The following is an 18,917-nucleotide window of genomic DNA, read 5'->3' as shown; positions in this document are numbered from 1 at the left end:
AATAAACTGGCCACGGAGTGTAGGCAGTCATAAGGGTTCAGTCAGATCCCCTCTCATCCCTCAGATTCATGATCCATAAATTAACCCTCTTCCATATCAGAGTAAGGGAGAACAGTGAGTCAGTCGTAAGGCAGTGGAGGCACACAAAATGTTTTGTCCTCCTTTCCTTCTTTCATTGGAAGTTAAAGCCTGTGTGTCAGAAGTCAGCCCATTGACATATATCCTACATCTCAGCTCCCTGCAGCGGCTCAAATGGACATAAGCCTGTTTTCCACATGCCAGCTCTGACAGCTGTGCATGCTCATATCCAGGTTGCCCAGAACACTTTTCCCCAGCTTTCCAAAAAGGGCATATCTGCCATTAGTATTGCCTTGAAGATAAAAGAGAACTGTAAGCAGCTGAAAGAATTGGTTCCATCTGGCACATTGAGTCAGAGAGCTACAGTGGCAGGGACTTGTGGTTATTGTGTAGGGAGTGTGCAGCTGCCATGAATAGTGTCAACCTGGGGTGCCCCTGCCCATAAAGAGGTGAATGGAGCTCAGCAAACAGCCGCCCACTCTACGAAAAGATGTCCACTGGACCATTCTTTAGAAAATCTGGCACTGAAAGTTAAAACGAGACAAAAGCCAGCCTCTTGCGGCCTATGTGTTAGAGCGAGGCAGAGAGGAGATTTGTATGGACTGTTAATTAGGAACGGAGTTCTCATCCAGGTGGAAGGCCTTTTATAATGCTTTCATGTTAACGGAGACGTTATTCGTAGTCGTTCTCCTCAACCTAAACACATGCTTGGTCCATGACGACAGGCTGTATGCACATACACCACATGAACAGTTCCAATGTGTCTCCTCCATGTAAAAGGTTTATGAGGACCATATGATGTTATGTTAGGGACTGAGTGTCTGGAGTAGCTCCTCCTTCCCCTCTACCATATTTACCCAGTAATTCAACCTCCAGACTCACGTCTGATGTCGGATTTCCAACAGCAGTCCCAAAACCTCTTTCCTCGCTGAGAACGCACGGAAGAAAAATGAAATGGTATTTTGAAGACGATAAAGAATGCCTGTGGATACATGGGCCCATACACTCCTCATGTCCTCTGGTGAGTTGTGACGTCTGGAAAGAGTTTTCAGAGGTTTTACTCTGCTTTCCCTGGCTGGCTCATGGCTGTAAGTGAGCTCAGCTCAACAGTAGTTTGAAAACCTTGGAGTATGCTGATCAGCAGAAATGGTCGGGAGGACATGTCTGCCAGAGAGGCCGAGACAGAGGTGTAGTAGCAGACTGGAGAACAAAATTAGAACAATGCTTCTATTTCTGGAAGCCATTGTGTCTGTTGTTATTACTTGATTTCCACCAGAGATGTGGTGGTGCTGGATGGAAATTACATCAAGCCAAGGCTACTCCTCAGGAGGTTCATTTAAGTTCATCCATTGTGATGACAAACACTAAATAACAACTTACTGTTATCATCACAGCCCAAACCATGAAAAGTGCTGTGTTCACCAAATCACATTGACATCTCATATTCGGAACAAAGATGCATAGTTGAGTGTCTGAGAATCTTTGTTGGATGATAAAGAAGCTCTTATCATTGAAGCCAGGTGCTCCGAGCTCCCGCCCCTCTCCTGTTCATCCACCCTTTAAAACATTGTCTAATGTGTTGAATACCAGGCCTGATGGACAGGACAAATATTAGCACATTCCTCTATGTGATGGGCTGGCCTGTGGGCCTGTTGACCTGTCAAGGCTGACAAGGCCATGGACCTAATGGCTTCACTATGAGATGAAACATTCCACAGCCTATGCACGTCACACACACGCACACCCACATGCATGCACATACACACAAACTAGCGGGAGTAGCTTTGTATAGTATTTGTGTGTTTCGGTCACCTGATAAAGGACTTACTTTTTAACCATGAGTTTCCCCATTCAAGGACATGTTGAAAACAAAGAGTTTTTCCGTTCCACCCCGGACTGTCTTAGGAACACACACACAGACTTGCCTCCTCAACCAGAAAGCATAGTTTGTGATCTAATGGTATAGTAAGGACATAGTAACTGGACATGTAGTAACTGATATTATCTAGCCTCATGATTTCCCCCCATAATGGATATGCCTTTTGCTGTAGAATATGGTCTGGCTAAGACACAATAGGACAGTTATGAGTTAGTGGTTTGGATGGCAGGTACTGTAAGTCATGTAGACAGATCGGGAATGAGTAAATGACTTAGAAAAAATGTTGCCTTCTGTCTGGGGATCTAACTGTAACTGGTTCTGAGGAACCTGACGAGAATAAACATATACCTTGAACATCGTTGTTGATAGATAGTTCTGTTTATTTTTTACTCATGATTCAGAGAGATCACATCACAGGATAGTTATTTGTATTCCTTGTAACTACTCTGCAACTTTATTACTTGCTCAATCAGTGTTTATCCAGTGCGCATCCCAAATGTAGGTAAGACAAGGAACTAATCCATCCGATTTTCCACCTTGTGTCCTGTAGTTCAACAGAATACTGTATGCGTTATGTATGAGCCTCAGTCATGCAGGGTCAGGGTTAACCTGCAGTTCACTTCTGGTTGTCTGTGGACCCTTGGATGGGGTCAGAGTGGGTGTAAATCTGCCTGCTGTCATCCTGCCTGGTCAAAAGTAGTGCACTATGTAGGGAATAGGGTGCTATTTGGGAATTAGACCATGTAAATGCAGCATGACTCGACTAGAATGCAGAGGTGGGAGGACAGACAGCCTGTTGAAAGGACAGTTGTTAGCTCCCTTTTGTCATAATTCCAGGCTGTGTCTTGTTCATATCGTTCGCTGAATGTTAAGTCAATACTCAAATTACATGTCAATATCTGACAGGGTGGTGCATTCCTGCATAGGTAGTGATGCAGTGGTGAGAAAATAGGTGGATAAACTCTGATTGCCGGTCTCTAAAAAAAGTAACTCCTACTTTCAATGCATTTTTCTGCAAAAGGTGGGTAAACTGTCAAGCAAAAATAAAGTGTGTTTACTTGTGTTTACCCTCCACTACACCACTTGTCTCATCTGAGCATCTCTCCCTTGACATTTATAAATGACTGAAAATATAAGTTTAGTATGCAGTGTTCTTAAATCTCATATACCAAGTGCCAGCAGTCAGTATTTTCATAATATGTGTGCAATGCTTGATAATTTGTGTGATATTAACAGAGAGGTCTATTTTTTGGGTGACCTGAACATTGACTGGTTAGCATCTAGCTGTCCTGTCCAATATCAGATTCCATTTTCTGTAGTGACCATAACATTGTGGTAATAACAAGGAAATACAAAGTGCCAAAGGTTGGGCCTAAAGTAATTAATAAGAGATCATACAAAATGTTTTCTCAGGTCTCTTGCTGAAGATGTTAAAAATGTATGTTGGTCTGATGTTTTGAACAGAGGCCCATTGACCTCTTTTCAAAAGTAGTGCACTATATAGGGGATAGGGTGCCATTTAAGACATTACCATACTCTAGCCCTAGACAGAACCATGACCACCTCTTACTGAACATGGTTTGACAGTTTGCTGCTGCTTTGATATCCCAGGAAAGAAACTGTATTTTACCCCATTTTTCTCCCAACACTCAAAACTATGAATCACCAATTCACTTGTTGCCCTCAACTTGGCTTCTTTGTAATTACATGCTGAAACCTGCCTACTGTTCTTGCATTGCACAAGTTGCCTGTTAAAGGGAATTTATTTAACAATCACTGCCATTTCCTTGTCATTACAAAGTGTTCCAGATACACTGAGTGTACAAAACATTAGGAAAACCTTCCTAATATTGACTTGCACCCCTTTTTGCCCTCAGAACAGCCTCAATTCAAAGGGGCATGGACTCTACAAGGTGTTGAAAGTGTTCCACAGGGATGCTGGCCCGTTTTGACTCCAATGCTTCCCATTGTTGTGTCAAGTTGGCTGGATGTCCTTTGGGTGGTGGACCATTCTTGATACACACGGGAAACGGTTGAGCGTTAAAAACCCAGCAGCGTTGCAGTTCTTGACACACTCAGACCACCTACTACCGTACCCCGTTCAATGGCACTTCAATCTTTTGTCTTACCCATTCACCCTCTGAATGGCACAGATATACATTCCATGTAAACATTGTCTCAAGGCTTTAATATCCTTCTTTAACCTGTCTCCTCCCCTTCATCTACACTGATTGAAGTGGATTTAACAGGTGACATCAATAAGAGATCATAGCTTTCACCTGGATTCACCTGGTCAGTCTATGTCATGGAAAGAACAGGTGTTACTAATGTGTTGTACACTCAATGTAGGTATAGGCAGTAAGCCTCATATTTGGAAACTGTACTGATCTGAAGTACTTCCAAAATTGATACCTAGGCCTATAAAGAATCCTGGGGTAGTCTACATTTGTTTTGATAGAACCATTAAGATGAACTGAGACACTTTTGAAATGTGTTTTTAATTGCTACGGTTTATCAGTATGCCTGTCTCGATAAGTTCTCCTTTTTTCTTTTTTGAATATTTTCTTTTTGCATTTTCCAATTAAAAACATTCAAAACAAAAGTGAAAAGATATTAAACAACGATAGGACAAAGTGACAGTAACAGACGAGCATAACAATTATTATATAATTATAATTATATATACAAACACACAATAAGAAACAAATAATAACGAGACATTGGATCACCTGCCGTAGGCTACATATTATACATTACGTGTGAAACATTATGTGAGGATTATATATAGATTCAATCAATGAGATGTGGGGGGAGATTCCCCATATTGTCAATAAAAGGTTGTCAAATTCTGTAAAATGTCTTTAACTTATTCCTCAAGCAGTAAGTGATTTTCTCCAAAGGGATACAACTATTAACTTCCGATAGCCACATTGCAACTGGCAGGGAGGAATCCAATTTCCATTTCAAGGCAATACATTTCTTGGCAATCGCTAGCAATATTTCTGTCAACTTTATAGTATGGCTTCGCCTAGATTGGTGTTAGTAAAGTTACCCAGTAGACAGACCTCCGGGTCTAAAGGGAATGCAACCCCGTGAATTGAGGATATGGTATCGCATACCCCCTGCCAGAAACCGTGTCGTTTTGAACACTGCCAAGTGGAATGGAGGAATGTTCCTTCATCTGAGCCACATCTAAAACATAGGGAGGAGATATCTGGGTTGAACTTGTGCAGTCTACATGGGGTGATATAGAGCTGATGGAGGAAATTAAACTGGATCAGTCTGTATCTGGAGTTCAATGTGGATGTAACACCATCCCTGCATAGGTCACTCCATAGATCCTCATCAAGATCAATACCCAGATCTTTTTCCCATCTAATTCGGGGTTTATCTAGCCCAGGCAGTGTTAGTCCTGACATAAGAGCATCGTATACACAGGAAATGGTCTTGAACAGTGGTTGGTCTGCGTGGCAGAGTTGTTCAATAGGTGACATCTAAGGTAGGTTCCATTGTCCCTTGAGAGTCACCCTAATAACGTTTCGTAGTTGTAGGTAGCTAAAGAAGTCCCTGTTAGGCAAGTGGTATTTCTGTTTCAGCTGATCAAAAGACGAAAAATAATTCCCTCCTCGTAACAATGTTCCAGAAGAGTGATCGCCTTATCAGACCATGGTCTAAAGTTACTATTCTGGAAAAACATAGGGATCAATCTATTGTTCCATGAAGGGGTTTTAGGGGAAAGGAATCCCCCTCGTCCGAACAGCTCATGCAGTTTGCACCATGCCAGGACAGAATGTATGATTAAAGGGTTGTCTGTGATGGTTTTTATAGATTTTCTGTCCCATTTGTAAAACAATTCTGCCCCAGAGTCATCATTTACCTCAAGCTTTTCAATGTTCAACCATAAGGGAGAGGGACCATTGTCAAACCTCTGAGCCAGAAACCTAGACTGTGCAGCCCATTAGTACATTCTAAAATTGGGGAGGTTTAAGCCCCCTTGACTGTAATCAAGGGTCAGTTTATCCAGGCCAACCCTTGGGGTTTTGCCGTGCCAGATAAACCGTCTGGTCAGCTTGTCGAGAGAAGAAAAAAATGCTGCGGGAACAGGGATAGGGAGAGATTGAAACAGATATAGAAATCTGGGCATGACATTAATTTTAATTACATTGATTCTACCCAGTAGAGAGAGAGGTAAGTCCATCCATTTACAAAGGTCAACCTCCACCTTTTGCAACAAACTGGCCAGATTGAGTTTATAGAGGTTGTTCAGATTACCATCCACCATTATGCCCAAATATGTGAAGCCCATAGGTGACCATCTAAAAGGAAACTTGTGCTTGATGGTAAGATGGTCAAAGACAGACAACGGTAAGATTTCGCTTTTATCAAAATTGACCTTATATTCAGAGAGAGAACTATAACACTGTAGTAGGATCTGCAAGTGAGAGAGGGAGTGTTCTGGGTTTGTTAGAAATAAGATAAGGTTGTCCACAAATAGTGATAATTTATGGGTATGGGGGGCCCACCTCAAAGCCATGTATGTCAGGGCACGTTCTAATAGCCTCAACCAACGGTTCGATGGCGAGGGCAAAGAGGTGGGGGCTAATTGGGCAACCTTGTCTGTTCCCCCTATAAAGAGGGAAAGAGGAGGAAGTAATCCCATTGGTAGCAATCCTAGCTTTAGGAGATTTGTAGAGTGATTTTTATCAAATTTACAAACACGGTACCTAAACCAAACTTTTCCAAGACGTGAAAGAGGTATGGCCATTCAACCCTATCAAAGGCCTTTTCAGCGTCGAGGGAGACTGCGTCACTAGGTATTTTGTTTTTGTTAGCAGGGTGAATTATATCAAAGTTTGCAGTTTGCACCATGCCAGGACAGAATGTATGATTAAAGGGTTGTCTGTGATGGTTTTTATAGATTTTCTGTCCCATTTGTAAAACAATTCTGCCCCAGAGTCATCATTTACTTCAAGCTTTTCAATGTTCAACCATAAGGGAGAGGGACCATTGTCAAACCTCTGAGCCAGAAACCTGAAAACATATGCCCCTGCACCAAAACAAACGTGCCAGAGGGATCAGAGATGGTGTTGTTGACGCAGAAGGGGATGTGTCTACTTATCAAAATTGCAGTCCTTCTTGCTTTGGAGTTAAAAGAGGATGCAAAAACTTGTCCTACCCTTTCCCTCTTCAATTTCTTGTGTTCACTGACTGTAAGATGTGTTTCTTGTAAAAACACAATGTCAGCCTTTAATTTCTTAAGGTATGTATAGACTCTTTTCCTTTTAATCGGGCTGTTAAGACCTTTTACGTTGAATGTGACATATTTTAGTGGAATAAGCATAGGTTGGGTTTCAAATATGTAACTGGATAGAAATCTATCATATGCAGATAATTAGGAAATGTTTCAACTTTGGTTTGAGCCCAAAAGTGTCTCTTTAGGAAGGAAACAATAAACATAGAAAAAAGGAAGAAAAAATAATAAAAATCCCACCCACCCCGATTGTCAGACTAAAACAACAATCCCAACAATCAAACATGAATACACTTGAAGAGATACGTTGCTGCTCGCTTTCCATCTTGCTCTTACTAGCTAAACCTTGGCGTAAACTAAAACCTGCGAGCTCTCTAAGTTGAAAACAAACGCTGTGAATAGATATTTATGGCTGAATATTTACTGCCCACGGCAAGGGCTGCTTGAGTCTCTTTCCGAAAGATTAACATAAATGAGGGGGAAAGCAGTGGGCCTAAGCCCACTTATTGCTTCGCCCAGTGGATATGGACTAAACCAAAATATGCTCTCCTGTAAATGTAATAGAACTCACCCCGCAAAGATACAGTTAGTTGAAAATGTACAAATCAATTATAGTGACCGGGAGATACCAGCAGTTCAGTCCGGATAAGAGAAAACAAACGAACTGCATCTTATCCCCCAGAGAGACCGTCCTGGCTCAGACGTTGTTCAGTTCTTTGACAAAAGTGTGCACTTCTCCCGGTGTGTTGAAGAGATGGCTTCGGCCTTTGTACTGAACTTTCATCCGCGCAGGGTGGATGAGGTAGCCGGTGATGTTCTTCTCCTTCAGTGCTTTGGCGGCAGGTCTGAACTGCTTGCGACGTCTGGCGAGATCCGCGCTCATATCTGGGAAAAGGCTGAACCTCTTTCCATCGATGGTGATGTCCCCTTTGGCTCTTGCGAGTTGCAGTATCTTCTCTCTGTCTTGGAAACGGAGGAACCTGATCAGGACGGCTCGTGTGGGCTCATCTGGCCGGGGATTTGGCGCCGATGTTCTGAGCGCGTTCGATTTCCAGCGGCTTGGTGAAGTTGATTATGCCTAGGACCTCCGGGATCAATTGAGTGAAGAAACGGACCGGGTCACGGCCCTCGCTGTCCTTTTTCAATCCCACCACACAGATATTACTACGTCTACTCTGGTTCTCCATCTCATCTACCTTGTTTTTGAGGTAGGCATTGTCCTTTTGCAGTTGTATCAAGACCTGGTCATGTCTAGCGATGGTATCTTCAACTGTGCTAATGCGCAACTCTGCCTCAGTCGTTCTCAAAAGGAGATCATTCATGGAGGATTTCAGGTCGTCAATGGAAGAATGGAGTTCAGCCAATTTCTTATAAATTTTCATAGAAAGACCTCTGTTACCATCCTGAATTTCCCGGAGGAGAGTAGCCAGCATGTTGCGAGCCTGCCGAGAGCAACAGTCTGGAACTGTCGTCTGAGTTATAAGGGCTAATGCTAATCTTGCTAGCTGTAGAGTTATCGTTATCTTGGGAATCAACAACGTTTTGGTCGTCCTTCTTGCCTCTCGGTCGGAGGTCCATGGCTCTTTGGGAAGGTAAGTACTTGACAATTTATCAGCCGATGTTAGAATATTGTTTCAACGTTGTTATTTAGGTAAAAATAGAATAACTTTGAAGAGCTCGGTTCAGCTCCGCGGCATCACGTGCTCCCAAGTTCTCCTTTTTTTTCTAAGCATACTGTATTTGCTTTCCAGATGTTACAATTAAAAGTGTTTTTACGCGCAGCCAACAGTATTTTTATAGCTGTGCATCTTTCAATAAGTCAATGAAAAAAACCTATTTCATCAAGCTGTAGCAGGTATTTAAAAGAAATTGCATAATTTTCAGACAACTGATATTCTGTCCAAATTTCATCTAATATTTAATGTGCTTCAGTGGTGGTTGGTGAAGTGTAAAATGAGTGAGGAGGATTATAATTTTTTATGAGCATGGCCATATTTCTATTACAGCGTATTGGATAACTGTCATTCATATTCCATTCACCCAGCTCAATGTACCATTGATAGGTTTAGGCTACTACATGATACTCAAATGCTCTCTATTCCCATCATGAGGTTGCTACAACCTAGCCTATGAATTAAAGTTTACAACATAGGTCACAGGTTGAGAGAAAAATGTGAGTAATCAAGGTGACAGTGACACATTCAATAACGCCTTGCACACTCTTGCTTGCATCTCACTGATCTAGGGTGTAATCATTAGTCCAACAGTTGCAAACAAGAGTTTCTATTGGACAAATTCATGTACGTTTATCCCCATTTCCCCTTTTTTCTACAGAATCAGCTGTCTGTGACCATGCAAAAAAAACTTCATATCATAAGCGCTAACTGCTACACACAGCCTATATCATTGTCACCATATTAGTTAACATCTCATAGTCAACATAGCTACTAAAACTAAGGTGTTTAGTAAACCTGCTACAATCATGCAGTACAGTGTACAGTCAGCAAGCAGTTTATCAGTTATACCGGTGGGCCCAGGTGGCAATAAGTTAATAAAAACAAAAGCTTATCTTGACATGGAAGAGTTCCAGTGTTGGATAGCCATAGCCAGCTAGCTAACATAGCATCCCTGTATGTTTGAGCCGGGTGTTTGACTAGACTATACTAGCTAGCTGCATTCACTAGCTAAGTGAAAGTGAAAAAAATACAACTAAATTTCTCTCTTTCTCTTGCTTCTCCTTCATTTTTAAAGAATTGATTTGTTAAAAACTGTTTAACTATTGTTTTCCTATCTCTTTGTGTCAACTCCATACCAGATTTTATGCACTGCAGTGCTAGCTAGCTGTAGCTTTTGCTTTCAGTACTACATTTATTCCCTGATCCTTTTATTGGGTGAACATCATGTCCGTTCATGCTTCAAGATTTCTGATAGGTTGGACGACATCCTCCGGAAGTTGTCATAATTACTGTGTAAGTCTATGGAAGGGGGTGAGAACCATGAGCCTCCTAGGTTTTGTGTTGAAGTCAATGTACCCAGAGGAGGTCGGAAACTTGTTGTCCTTCGGCTACATAATGGTGTTACTCTACAGAGTGCTGTTGAGGCTACTGTGGACCTTCATTGCAATTCAGTGTGTTTTAATCAATTATTTGGTGATGTGAATATGTTTAGTATAGTTTTATCTAAAAAGGAGAACTTTTTTAAATGTTCCACTATTTTTATTTGTATGAAATTCACTGGAGATGATGGTTCTCCTCTGAGGAGCCTCCACGGATGTGCTTTCATGTTCTGATTTCTCACATGCCTTTTAATGTTGGTGACGTTAATGACTGTAGTAAGGGAAAGCATGTACAGGTGAAACTCCAGTATACCTTTTTGTACTTATGGTTGTGTGCACAGAAATAAATACAGACCAGAGCCTATGGCTGTGTTTGAGTGTAGCCTAATCACCATCACTGTACTCCAAGGCTCACATTCTGAATATCTTGGCTTTCCCTGCCTGCAGAAGATCAGAATGAACCAAAACAACTGCAGTTGTTAGGATCTGTCAGGATATTCTGGCAATTCCCTTTGCTGCTGGATCAAAATGAAGACGTATGCTCTGTCCTCTCAGTCCACTAAAACAGGAAATAGATGACAGCAGGAAGGCCTTCTCTCTCCTCATCTGTCTCTATAGGGCTCAGTGCCGTCTCTCTCCTCTGTCTCTATAGGGCTCAGTGCCGTCTCTCTCCTCATCTGTCTCTATAGGGCTCAGTGCCGTCTCTCTCCTCTGTCTCTATAGGGCTCAGTGCCGTCTCTCTCCTCATCTGTCTCTATAGGGCTCAGTGACGTCTCTCTCCTCATCTGTCTCTATAGGGCTCAGTGACGTCTATCTCCTCATCTGTCTCTATAGGGCTCAGTGCCGTGTCTCTCTCCTCTGTCTCTATAGGGCTCAGTGCCGTCTCTTTCCTCATCTGTCTCTATAGGGCTCAGTGCCGTCTCTCTCCTCTGTCTCTATAGGGCTCAGTGCCGTCTCTCTCCTCTGTCTCTATAGGGCTCAGTGCCGTCTCTCTCCTCATCTGTCTCTATAGGGCTCAGTGCCGTCTCTCTCCTCTGTCTCTATAGGGCTCAGTGCCGTCTCTCTCCTCTGTCTCTATAGGGCTCAGTGCCGTCTCTCTCCTCATCTGTCTCTATAGGGCTCAGTGCCGTCTCTCTCCTCATCTGTCTCTATAGGGCTCAGTGCCGTCTCTTTCCTCATCTGTCTCTATAGGGCTCAGTGCCGTCTCTCTCCTCTGTCTCTATAGGGCTCAGTGCCGTCTCTCTCCTCTGTCTCTATAGGGCTCAGTGCCGTCTCTCTCCTCATCTGTCTCTATAGGGCTCAGTGCCGTGTCTCTCTCCTCATCTGTCTCTATAGGGCTCAGTGCCGTCTCTCTCCTCTGTCTCTATAGGGCTCAGTGCCGTCTCTCTCCTCTGTCTCTATAGGGCTCAGTGCCGTCTCTCTCCTCTGTCTCTATAGGGCTCAGTGTCGTCTCTCTCCTCATCTGTCTCTATAGGGCTCAGTGCCGTCTCTCTCTTCATCTGTCTCTATAGGGCTCAGTGCCGTCTCTCTCCTCATCTGTCTCTATAGGGCTCAGTGCCGTCTCTCTCCTCATCTGTCTCTATAGGGCTCAGTGCCGTCTCTTTCCTCATCTGTCTCTATACGGCTCAGTGCCGTCTCTCTCCTCATCTGTCTCTAAAGGGCTCAGTGAGGTCTCTCTCCTCATCTGTCTCTATAGGACTCAGTGCCGACTCCTCATCTGTCTCTATAGGGCTCAGTGCCGTCTCTCTCCTCATCTGTCTCTATAGGACTCAGTGCCGACTCCTCATCTGTCTCTATAGGGCTCAGTGCCAACTCTCTCCTCATCTGTCTCTATAGGGCTCAGTGCCGTCTCTCTCCTCATCTGTCTCTATAGGACTCAGTGCCGACTCCTCATCTGTCTCTATAGGGCTCAGTGCCAACTCTCTCCTCATCTGTCTCTATAGGGCTCAGTGCCGTCTCTCTCCTCATCTGTCTCTATAGGACTCAGTGCCGACTCCTCATCTGTCTCTATACGGCTCAGTGCCGTCTCTCTCCTCATCTGTCTCTATAGGGCTCAGTGCCGTCTCTCTCCTCATCTGTCTCTATAGGACTCAGTGCCGACTCCTCATCTATCTGTATAGGGCTCAGTGCCGTCTCTCTCCTCATCTGTCTCTATAGGACTCAGCTCAGCTCCACTAGGGCTACTGCTGCTTCATATAACTACTTCCTTTAAACAAACAGCTTCTGACCAGAATCAAACTCCCAACCCCGGCGTTACAACTACCATGCTCTACTAACTGAGCCACACGTGATCATGGGTTACTAACACGGGTTCCTCTGGTTGCTGATGTCTGCAATGTCATGGACACCACAGCATGTGTGGCGTAATAGAGAGAAGCGTTGAACATCCATTTCAACACAATAATACTTGAATATATAATAAAATATGTTTTGGTGAAATGATAATGGCAATGATATGAACTACATTATCAGGCAGAGAAATATGCAAGACTGGAAGTCATTACCCTTTGATTGAATATAATGTTGATGAGAGTTGTGTAAATGTGATGGCCCGTTTGGCTCACATGCCGACTAGACCAAGCATGCGAGTGCGTCTGTCCGTCCGCCATCAGAATATCAGGTTGAAATATCAACATGAACTCTGAACCAGCTATATTCATTTGGGGACAGGTCGAAACACATGGAACATTCATGGACATTTAGCTCGCTAGCTTGATGTTGCTAGCTAATTTGTCCTGGGATACAAACATTGGGTTTTATTTTACCTGAAATGCACAAGGTACTTTTTTTCTGGATCTTTGTAGAATTTTGACCCATTTTGAGTCTCTACTCCAACAGTTAATCCACAGATGAAATGGGAAACATTGTTAGTTTCTAGTAATCTCTCCTCTCTTCTTCTTTCTGTGGACATTATATGGTGGTTGGCAACCATCTTTAAGGTGCATTAACACCACCAACTGGAATGGAGTGTGGACCTCAGTTCATCTTTCAATCACCGACGTGGGTATATGCTCCTAAAAAAACAATGAGGGATGGGAGTTCTATTTTAGCGACTGGCTACGCAGACGCTTGTTGAAGCACGCGAGCAGTTTGAAGGAAATGATCGAATAACATGCATGTGTAAATGTATTTTGCAACGCTTGTGCACGTAACGCAGGCGATGTGGTCATCATGTCAGTCAGATCAGAGAAACATGTCTCTCTCCCTGTTTAGCTTGTGCCCTCAGAGCCTTCAGCAGCACACAAACTACAAGCCCCTAAAAGTAAAATCTGCAGTAAAACACAGCCAGGCTTTTTTTTGTTGCCCTCTTGGTGAACACGTTCATGGGAAGAGAGCAAGTCTGTTAATCTTGGCTGCTCTAGTCAAGCAAAGACTGATACAGGCACACATTCCAATCAGAAGGGGATGGAGTGTCTCCTCTCTTTAGTTGGCTCTGTGCTTTGTTTGCAATTACTGGCTATTCTTGCCCACTTCAATCTCAAACAGCGATTTTAAGGGTGCACCGTAATTACAATCTAGAGACCGTGCTCTGTAATTTCTTTAATTCTACCTTTTAAAGTTTCGTGCTCTCTAAATTGATGGGAAAACAATGGAGTGAGATTGAAGGTTTCTTTTAAACAAGCCAAGATCTTCTGTCCAACTGGCTTGAATGATTCAGAAATATTTCTGCCGTTTCTGTGACAACCAAAGACATTTGTCTTCTGTTGTGAGACTTCAGGGACCATTCTCGTTTGGAGCTGTGACCTCATGATTACTGTATTTCCATTCATTTGTATGAAAAGAGAGAGGTGCTGGATTAACAGAGCAGAGCCTAGAGCACAGATGAGTCCCTCACACAGCACAGCCCTTTCTCTCCTTGGTTGTTGTACTTTATGCTCTGGTGTTTACTCACACTGTTAGGAATCCAGTGAAGTCATCCATCTGATATCTGATATGGCACTCCCATGGCTGAGATTAAGCTCCATATTTGTCATGGTTTTGGCCAAATATGCACAGAGGACATTGACCCACTTACACTCTCAAGGTCTCAAATTCAAGTGTGAGTGTTTTGGGTAACGCTATATTTCACATAACTAATTTTCTTATTACTGCGATATATTAACAGTAAGTAATGAATTGTTGTGATTTATATATATATGTATATATGTACACGGCTACAAGTATACCCTCACCCAAACAATCACAAAGACTTCAATCTGTTGGATGCTGATGTATTGTCCATGTTACGGCTGGGGAGTTTCATGTGTTGTATCCTGTCTGTCTATCAGGCTTGTGGGCGGTCCGAGGGTGACGATGACTGCCAACAAAAGTTCCAAGGCTGCACCCCGAGCAAGAGGGGCTAATGTGCCCCGGGACATCCCCGACAGGTCAGTGACATCCCCACCAGCCTCTAGGCCAGGGGGAGGGGGAGGGAGGGGGTGGATGGAAAGGAGATGGCTCTCAACATGCACTATGATGTCAGTAATAACCAGTGTGCATATATCCTTTATTGCCTCAGAGGACATTTTCCTCAGGTAGTAAATATATTTTTGTAAATCTGTACCGTGGGATCCCACTATGTGTCTGTGTTGAGTGACACACTGCATACAGTAGGTGACAGGGCTCATCATCCCACAGTTGTTAGCGTTATTCAATTATTAATAAGGAAGTACTGATTGTATTCTGCAGTATTCTGTCTGCCTTTTCTCTAGAGCTACAGGGATAGGACTAGTAGTATCTGCTTTTGTAAGCCATCCTCTACATTCTGGAATAGGGCCCCATTCAACAATAAACTCTTTGTGGTCTGAGCAGAGGCTTGTTTGAGTTACCATGTTGAGAGATGACATCTTCCTCTTGGAACAGAGAAACAAACAGGGCTCGTAATGAAAGTGCTGGCGATAGACTGTTCTGTTTTTTGATCAGTCTTTCCCTTCAACACTATATATACACACACTGTGTCCACTGAAACTAGGCTTAGAGTGAAGATTTAAGATCTACAGGAACTGGCATCAACTGGCATGGAGTGCTTACATCAGACTCACAGGGGTGCAACTGCAAGCCTTCACCATCTGCTACTTGGTGTGTAGTCTGTCAGGATGTTAGTTTACCTAGTGCTACATGTCCTTGTATAACACAGCAGTCAGTGGCTATGGCTCTGACATGTTTTAGTTGGATCTCTTATGTGAATAACCTTGAGAAAGGCTGCCAGTTGGAAGCTAGCTACAGCCCTGGCTGGTACATTGACCCAGTGTGAAAACACCATAGCCTGTGAGGAGTTTAAACATGACTACCACTGACAGATATATTTTTTAAGAGAAATATATTTTGTGCTGAGTAGTTGTTTTTCTGTGACCTCACCATTTCTCCTGAGTTAGACACACTCTTAGAAAAAAAGGTGCTATCTAGAACCTAAAAAGGTTATTCTGCTGTCGCTATAGGATAATCCTTTGAAGAACCCTTTTGGGTTCCATGTAGGACCCTTTCCACAGAGTGTTCTACATGAAACCCAAAAGGGTTCTACTTGGAACCAAAAAGTGTTCTCCCTGGAACCAGAAAGGGTTCTCCTATGGGGACACCCGAAGAATTCCTTTGGAACTCTTTATTTTAAGAGTGTAGTTAGCCCTGGTCTCCTTATGATAATCTACTCAGGTTACATCAAGTGTTTGAATCTAATAATTGTACCCCAACGCTCATCTAACGATCCCAGTCGAGATGAAGACAGTTCTCTAGAAACAATAACACTCCCTATCTCTGTTACCATCAACACTCTACACAGTTCATTATGTTTCGATAATATTTACTGATTAAAAATTGCACAAAGTTAAGATGATTTAAGAGAAGAAACTGTCATTTATACACAGAGAGAGCACCGTTATATACTTGCCCCCAACTTCCCACAAGTTGCTACCCCCCCCCCCCGCAAAAGAAAGAATGATTCTGTCGGTAAATCACTTGACAGGAAAGAATTCTGAGAAGACAACTTCTCATAAGATCAGGGAGGGGTGCAGCAGGGCTTTGATGGGCACTTCTTTTAATAGAAAAGATTATTGCTGAGAAAATAAATGAAGTCACTGGAAAGCTGGATATAAATCTATAAAAAGGTCAAAGGAAATGAAATAATACCCATTAATGAGAGGAAGAGGAGGTGTGTCTTGAGGGTGAAGCTCAAAGTGAAATGGAGCGGATGTTAATGGCTTCTCTCTTTTTTCTTTTTGAAAATCTATCTATTTATCTGGGTTACTGGAAGCCCTCCTGTTGTGGCCCGGTCTATCAACAGAACAGGAAGTGACCTGTGGTTGATATGATGTGCCCTGGCTGGAGGACAGTGGGTCCAGGACCCAGAAGCCAGTCCCTAATTGGCACCCAGCTCAGTACATGTGTGGCCGCCACAGTTGAAGCTGCCCAGCGCCAGAGCCAGGCTTGTTTTAACTGGCCCTGTCCTGACCACCAGAACACCCTCACAGACCCCAACCACAAAGCAGCTATCCGTACTGGAGAATTCTGCACTTGATGTTTTCCTTTTGTGTGAAAAGGAACTTACAGGGGCTTAATACTGCAGTCAAACCAGCTTTTTATGACTCTTGGAGTAATCTTGGCCAAGGCGTGCCTAAGGGGGTATTTTTGAATGTGTGCTGTTATTCTACCGGCTGATTGCACTTAAATTTGGGTATAATGGTCTGATGGCTGGATATGGGGTGTTTGAATCGATATATTACACAGGGTCTGTTGCCATTTGAAATATATCTACAGTGATTTTACACTGGGGCATTTTTGATCACAATGTTATGGCTGCTGCTAGGTCAAACAAGAACCAGACTGAATTTAGACTAAACTCAAATATAAATGCAACATGCAACAATTTCAATGATTTTACTGAGTTACAGTTCATATAAGGAAATCAGTCAATTGAAATTATTTTTTTAGGTCCTAATCTATGGATTTCATCTATGGGCAGGGGTGTAGCCATGGTTGGGCCTGGGAGGGCATAGGCCCGCCCACTTGGGAGCCAGGTGTAACGCAGGTCAACTAATGTTGAATACTTGTTTTCATGTTTCAGGTAAGACCCAAATGCAGACTGTGTTGAAGTAACAATGTTTATTACAGCAACAGGGGCAGGCAAATGACAGGTCAAGGCAGGCAGGGGTCGATAATCCAGAGTAATGGCAAAGGCACAGGACGGCAGGCAGGCTCAGGGTCAGGTCAGGCAGGGGTCAATAATCTAGAGTAGTAGCAAAGACACAGGACGGAAGGCAAGCTCAAGGTCAAGGACAGGCAGCTTAGTCGGGCAGGCGGGCTCAGAGACAGGACAAGCGAGGGTCAGTCAAAACCAGGGGGGCGAGAAAAAGCGAGACTGGGAAAAGCAGGAGCTGAGAAAACCACTGGTTGACTTGACAAACAAGACGAACTGGCAACGGACAAACAGAGAACACAGGTATATATACACAGGGAATAATGGGGAAGATGGGCGACACCTGGAGGGGGGTGGAGACAATCACAATGACAAGTGAAACAGATCAGGGCGTGACAATTGTTACTAGTGAGATTCCAGCAACCAATCAAATTATATTATATTGTGATATGTTTAAAAGCTTACAGCTATTACAAATCATCTATCAGAAGCTGCATGATGAGAAGTTTATTTTGAGCCAATCAAAACTCAATATTCTCTCTTAGTCCCTCTCCTAACCACACGGTCTACACTAGTTGGCTCCAACATGTTGAAAAGGAGCTAGAAAGGAACGTGAAGAGCTACTGCCATTCTATGGAAGAAAAACTATGTTTCAAATCGAAGTGAGAAGTTGTACAAAACTGAACTAAACTGAACTGAACTAACACTTACTTGTCTATCTGAACGTACTGTGAAGGAGTTGGAGGAAAGATTGACCCCGGAATTTGGTTACGTTTAATAAGGAGAACAAGCCGCTAGCGATTAGACTAGCTAAGCTATTGCTAGCGTTTTGTGCGTGTTCATACTGAACCTAGCATACGCACAAGCCGTTAACATTTAGGCTAGCTCAGCTATCGATTAATTTAAATAGCAAACATTAGTGAACATGCTAATCCTGCATGGCGAACTATTTTCGTTTTCATACGTTTATAAAATGTGATTAGCTATTATCATAATCCATGTTGGTACACAGTTATGTTTTAGATTACTTTATAAGAAATGGTGTATAGGTGTAAGCACTAGTACTTTCCATTTGCCCAGGCTAGTGTATTGTTCAGTCCACGTGAGCCTGGTGCTGTAGTTGTGTAAAGTCCTTTGCATTTCCCAGGCTAGTCTATTGTTCAGTCCACGTGAGCCTGGTGCTGTAGTTGTGTAAAGTCCTTTGCATTGCCCAGGCTAGTCTATTGTTCAGTCCACGTGAGCCTGGTGCTGTAGTTGTGTAAAGTCCTTTGCATTTCCCAGGCTAGTCTATTGTTCAGTCCACGTGAGCCTGGTGCTGTAGTTGTGTAAAGTCCTTTGCATTGCCCAGGCTAGTCTATTGTTCAGTCCACGTGAGCCTGGTGCTGTAGTTGTGTAAAGTCCTTTGCATTGCCCAGGCTAGTCTATTGTTCAGTCCACGTGAGCCTGGTGCTGTAGTTGTGTAATTACAGAGCTGATCAATGGGGTTCAACCTTGAGAATGTTGGTTACTAAAAGTCATCCGTCCCCTTGCTATTTTCACCCTTGTT

At 43.2% G+C, this 18,917-nt stretch overlaps 1 protein-coding gene across 2 annotated transcripts in view; it reads left to right on the top strand.

The window, feature by feature from the left end:
* The window catches only part of dennd2b (DENN domain containing 2B), a 74,556-nt gene that overhangs the window by 9,909 nt on the left and 45,730 nt on the right, over nucleotides 1–18,917 (top strand). For both annotated transcript variants that reach the window (XM_031813827.1, XM_031813819.1), the window contains exon 2: nucleotides 14,532–14,630. In XM_031813827.1, the coding sequence (XP_031669687.1) occupies nucleotides 14,557–14,630 (74 nt within the window). In that variant the 5' untranslated portion in view covers nucleotides 14,532–14,556. The remainder of the gene's footprint in view (nucleotides 1–14,531; nucleotides 14,631–18,917) is intronic.

The sequence above is a fragment of the Oncorhynchus kisutch genome, linkage group LG3, assembly GCF_002021735.2.
Source record: "Oncorhynchus kisutch isolate 150728-3 linkage group LG3, Okis_V2, whole genome shotgun sequence".
Classification (NCBI taxonomy): domain Eukaryota; kingdom Metazoa; phylum Chordata; class Actinopteri; order Salmoniformes; family Salmonidae; genus Oncorhynchus; species Oncorhynchus kisutch.
The sequence above is the reverse complement of the archived record's forward strand: the minus strand, read 5'-3'. Positions and strand labels throughout refer to the sequence as shown.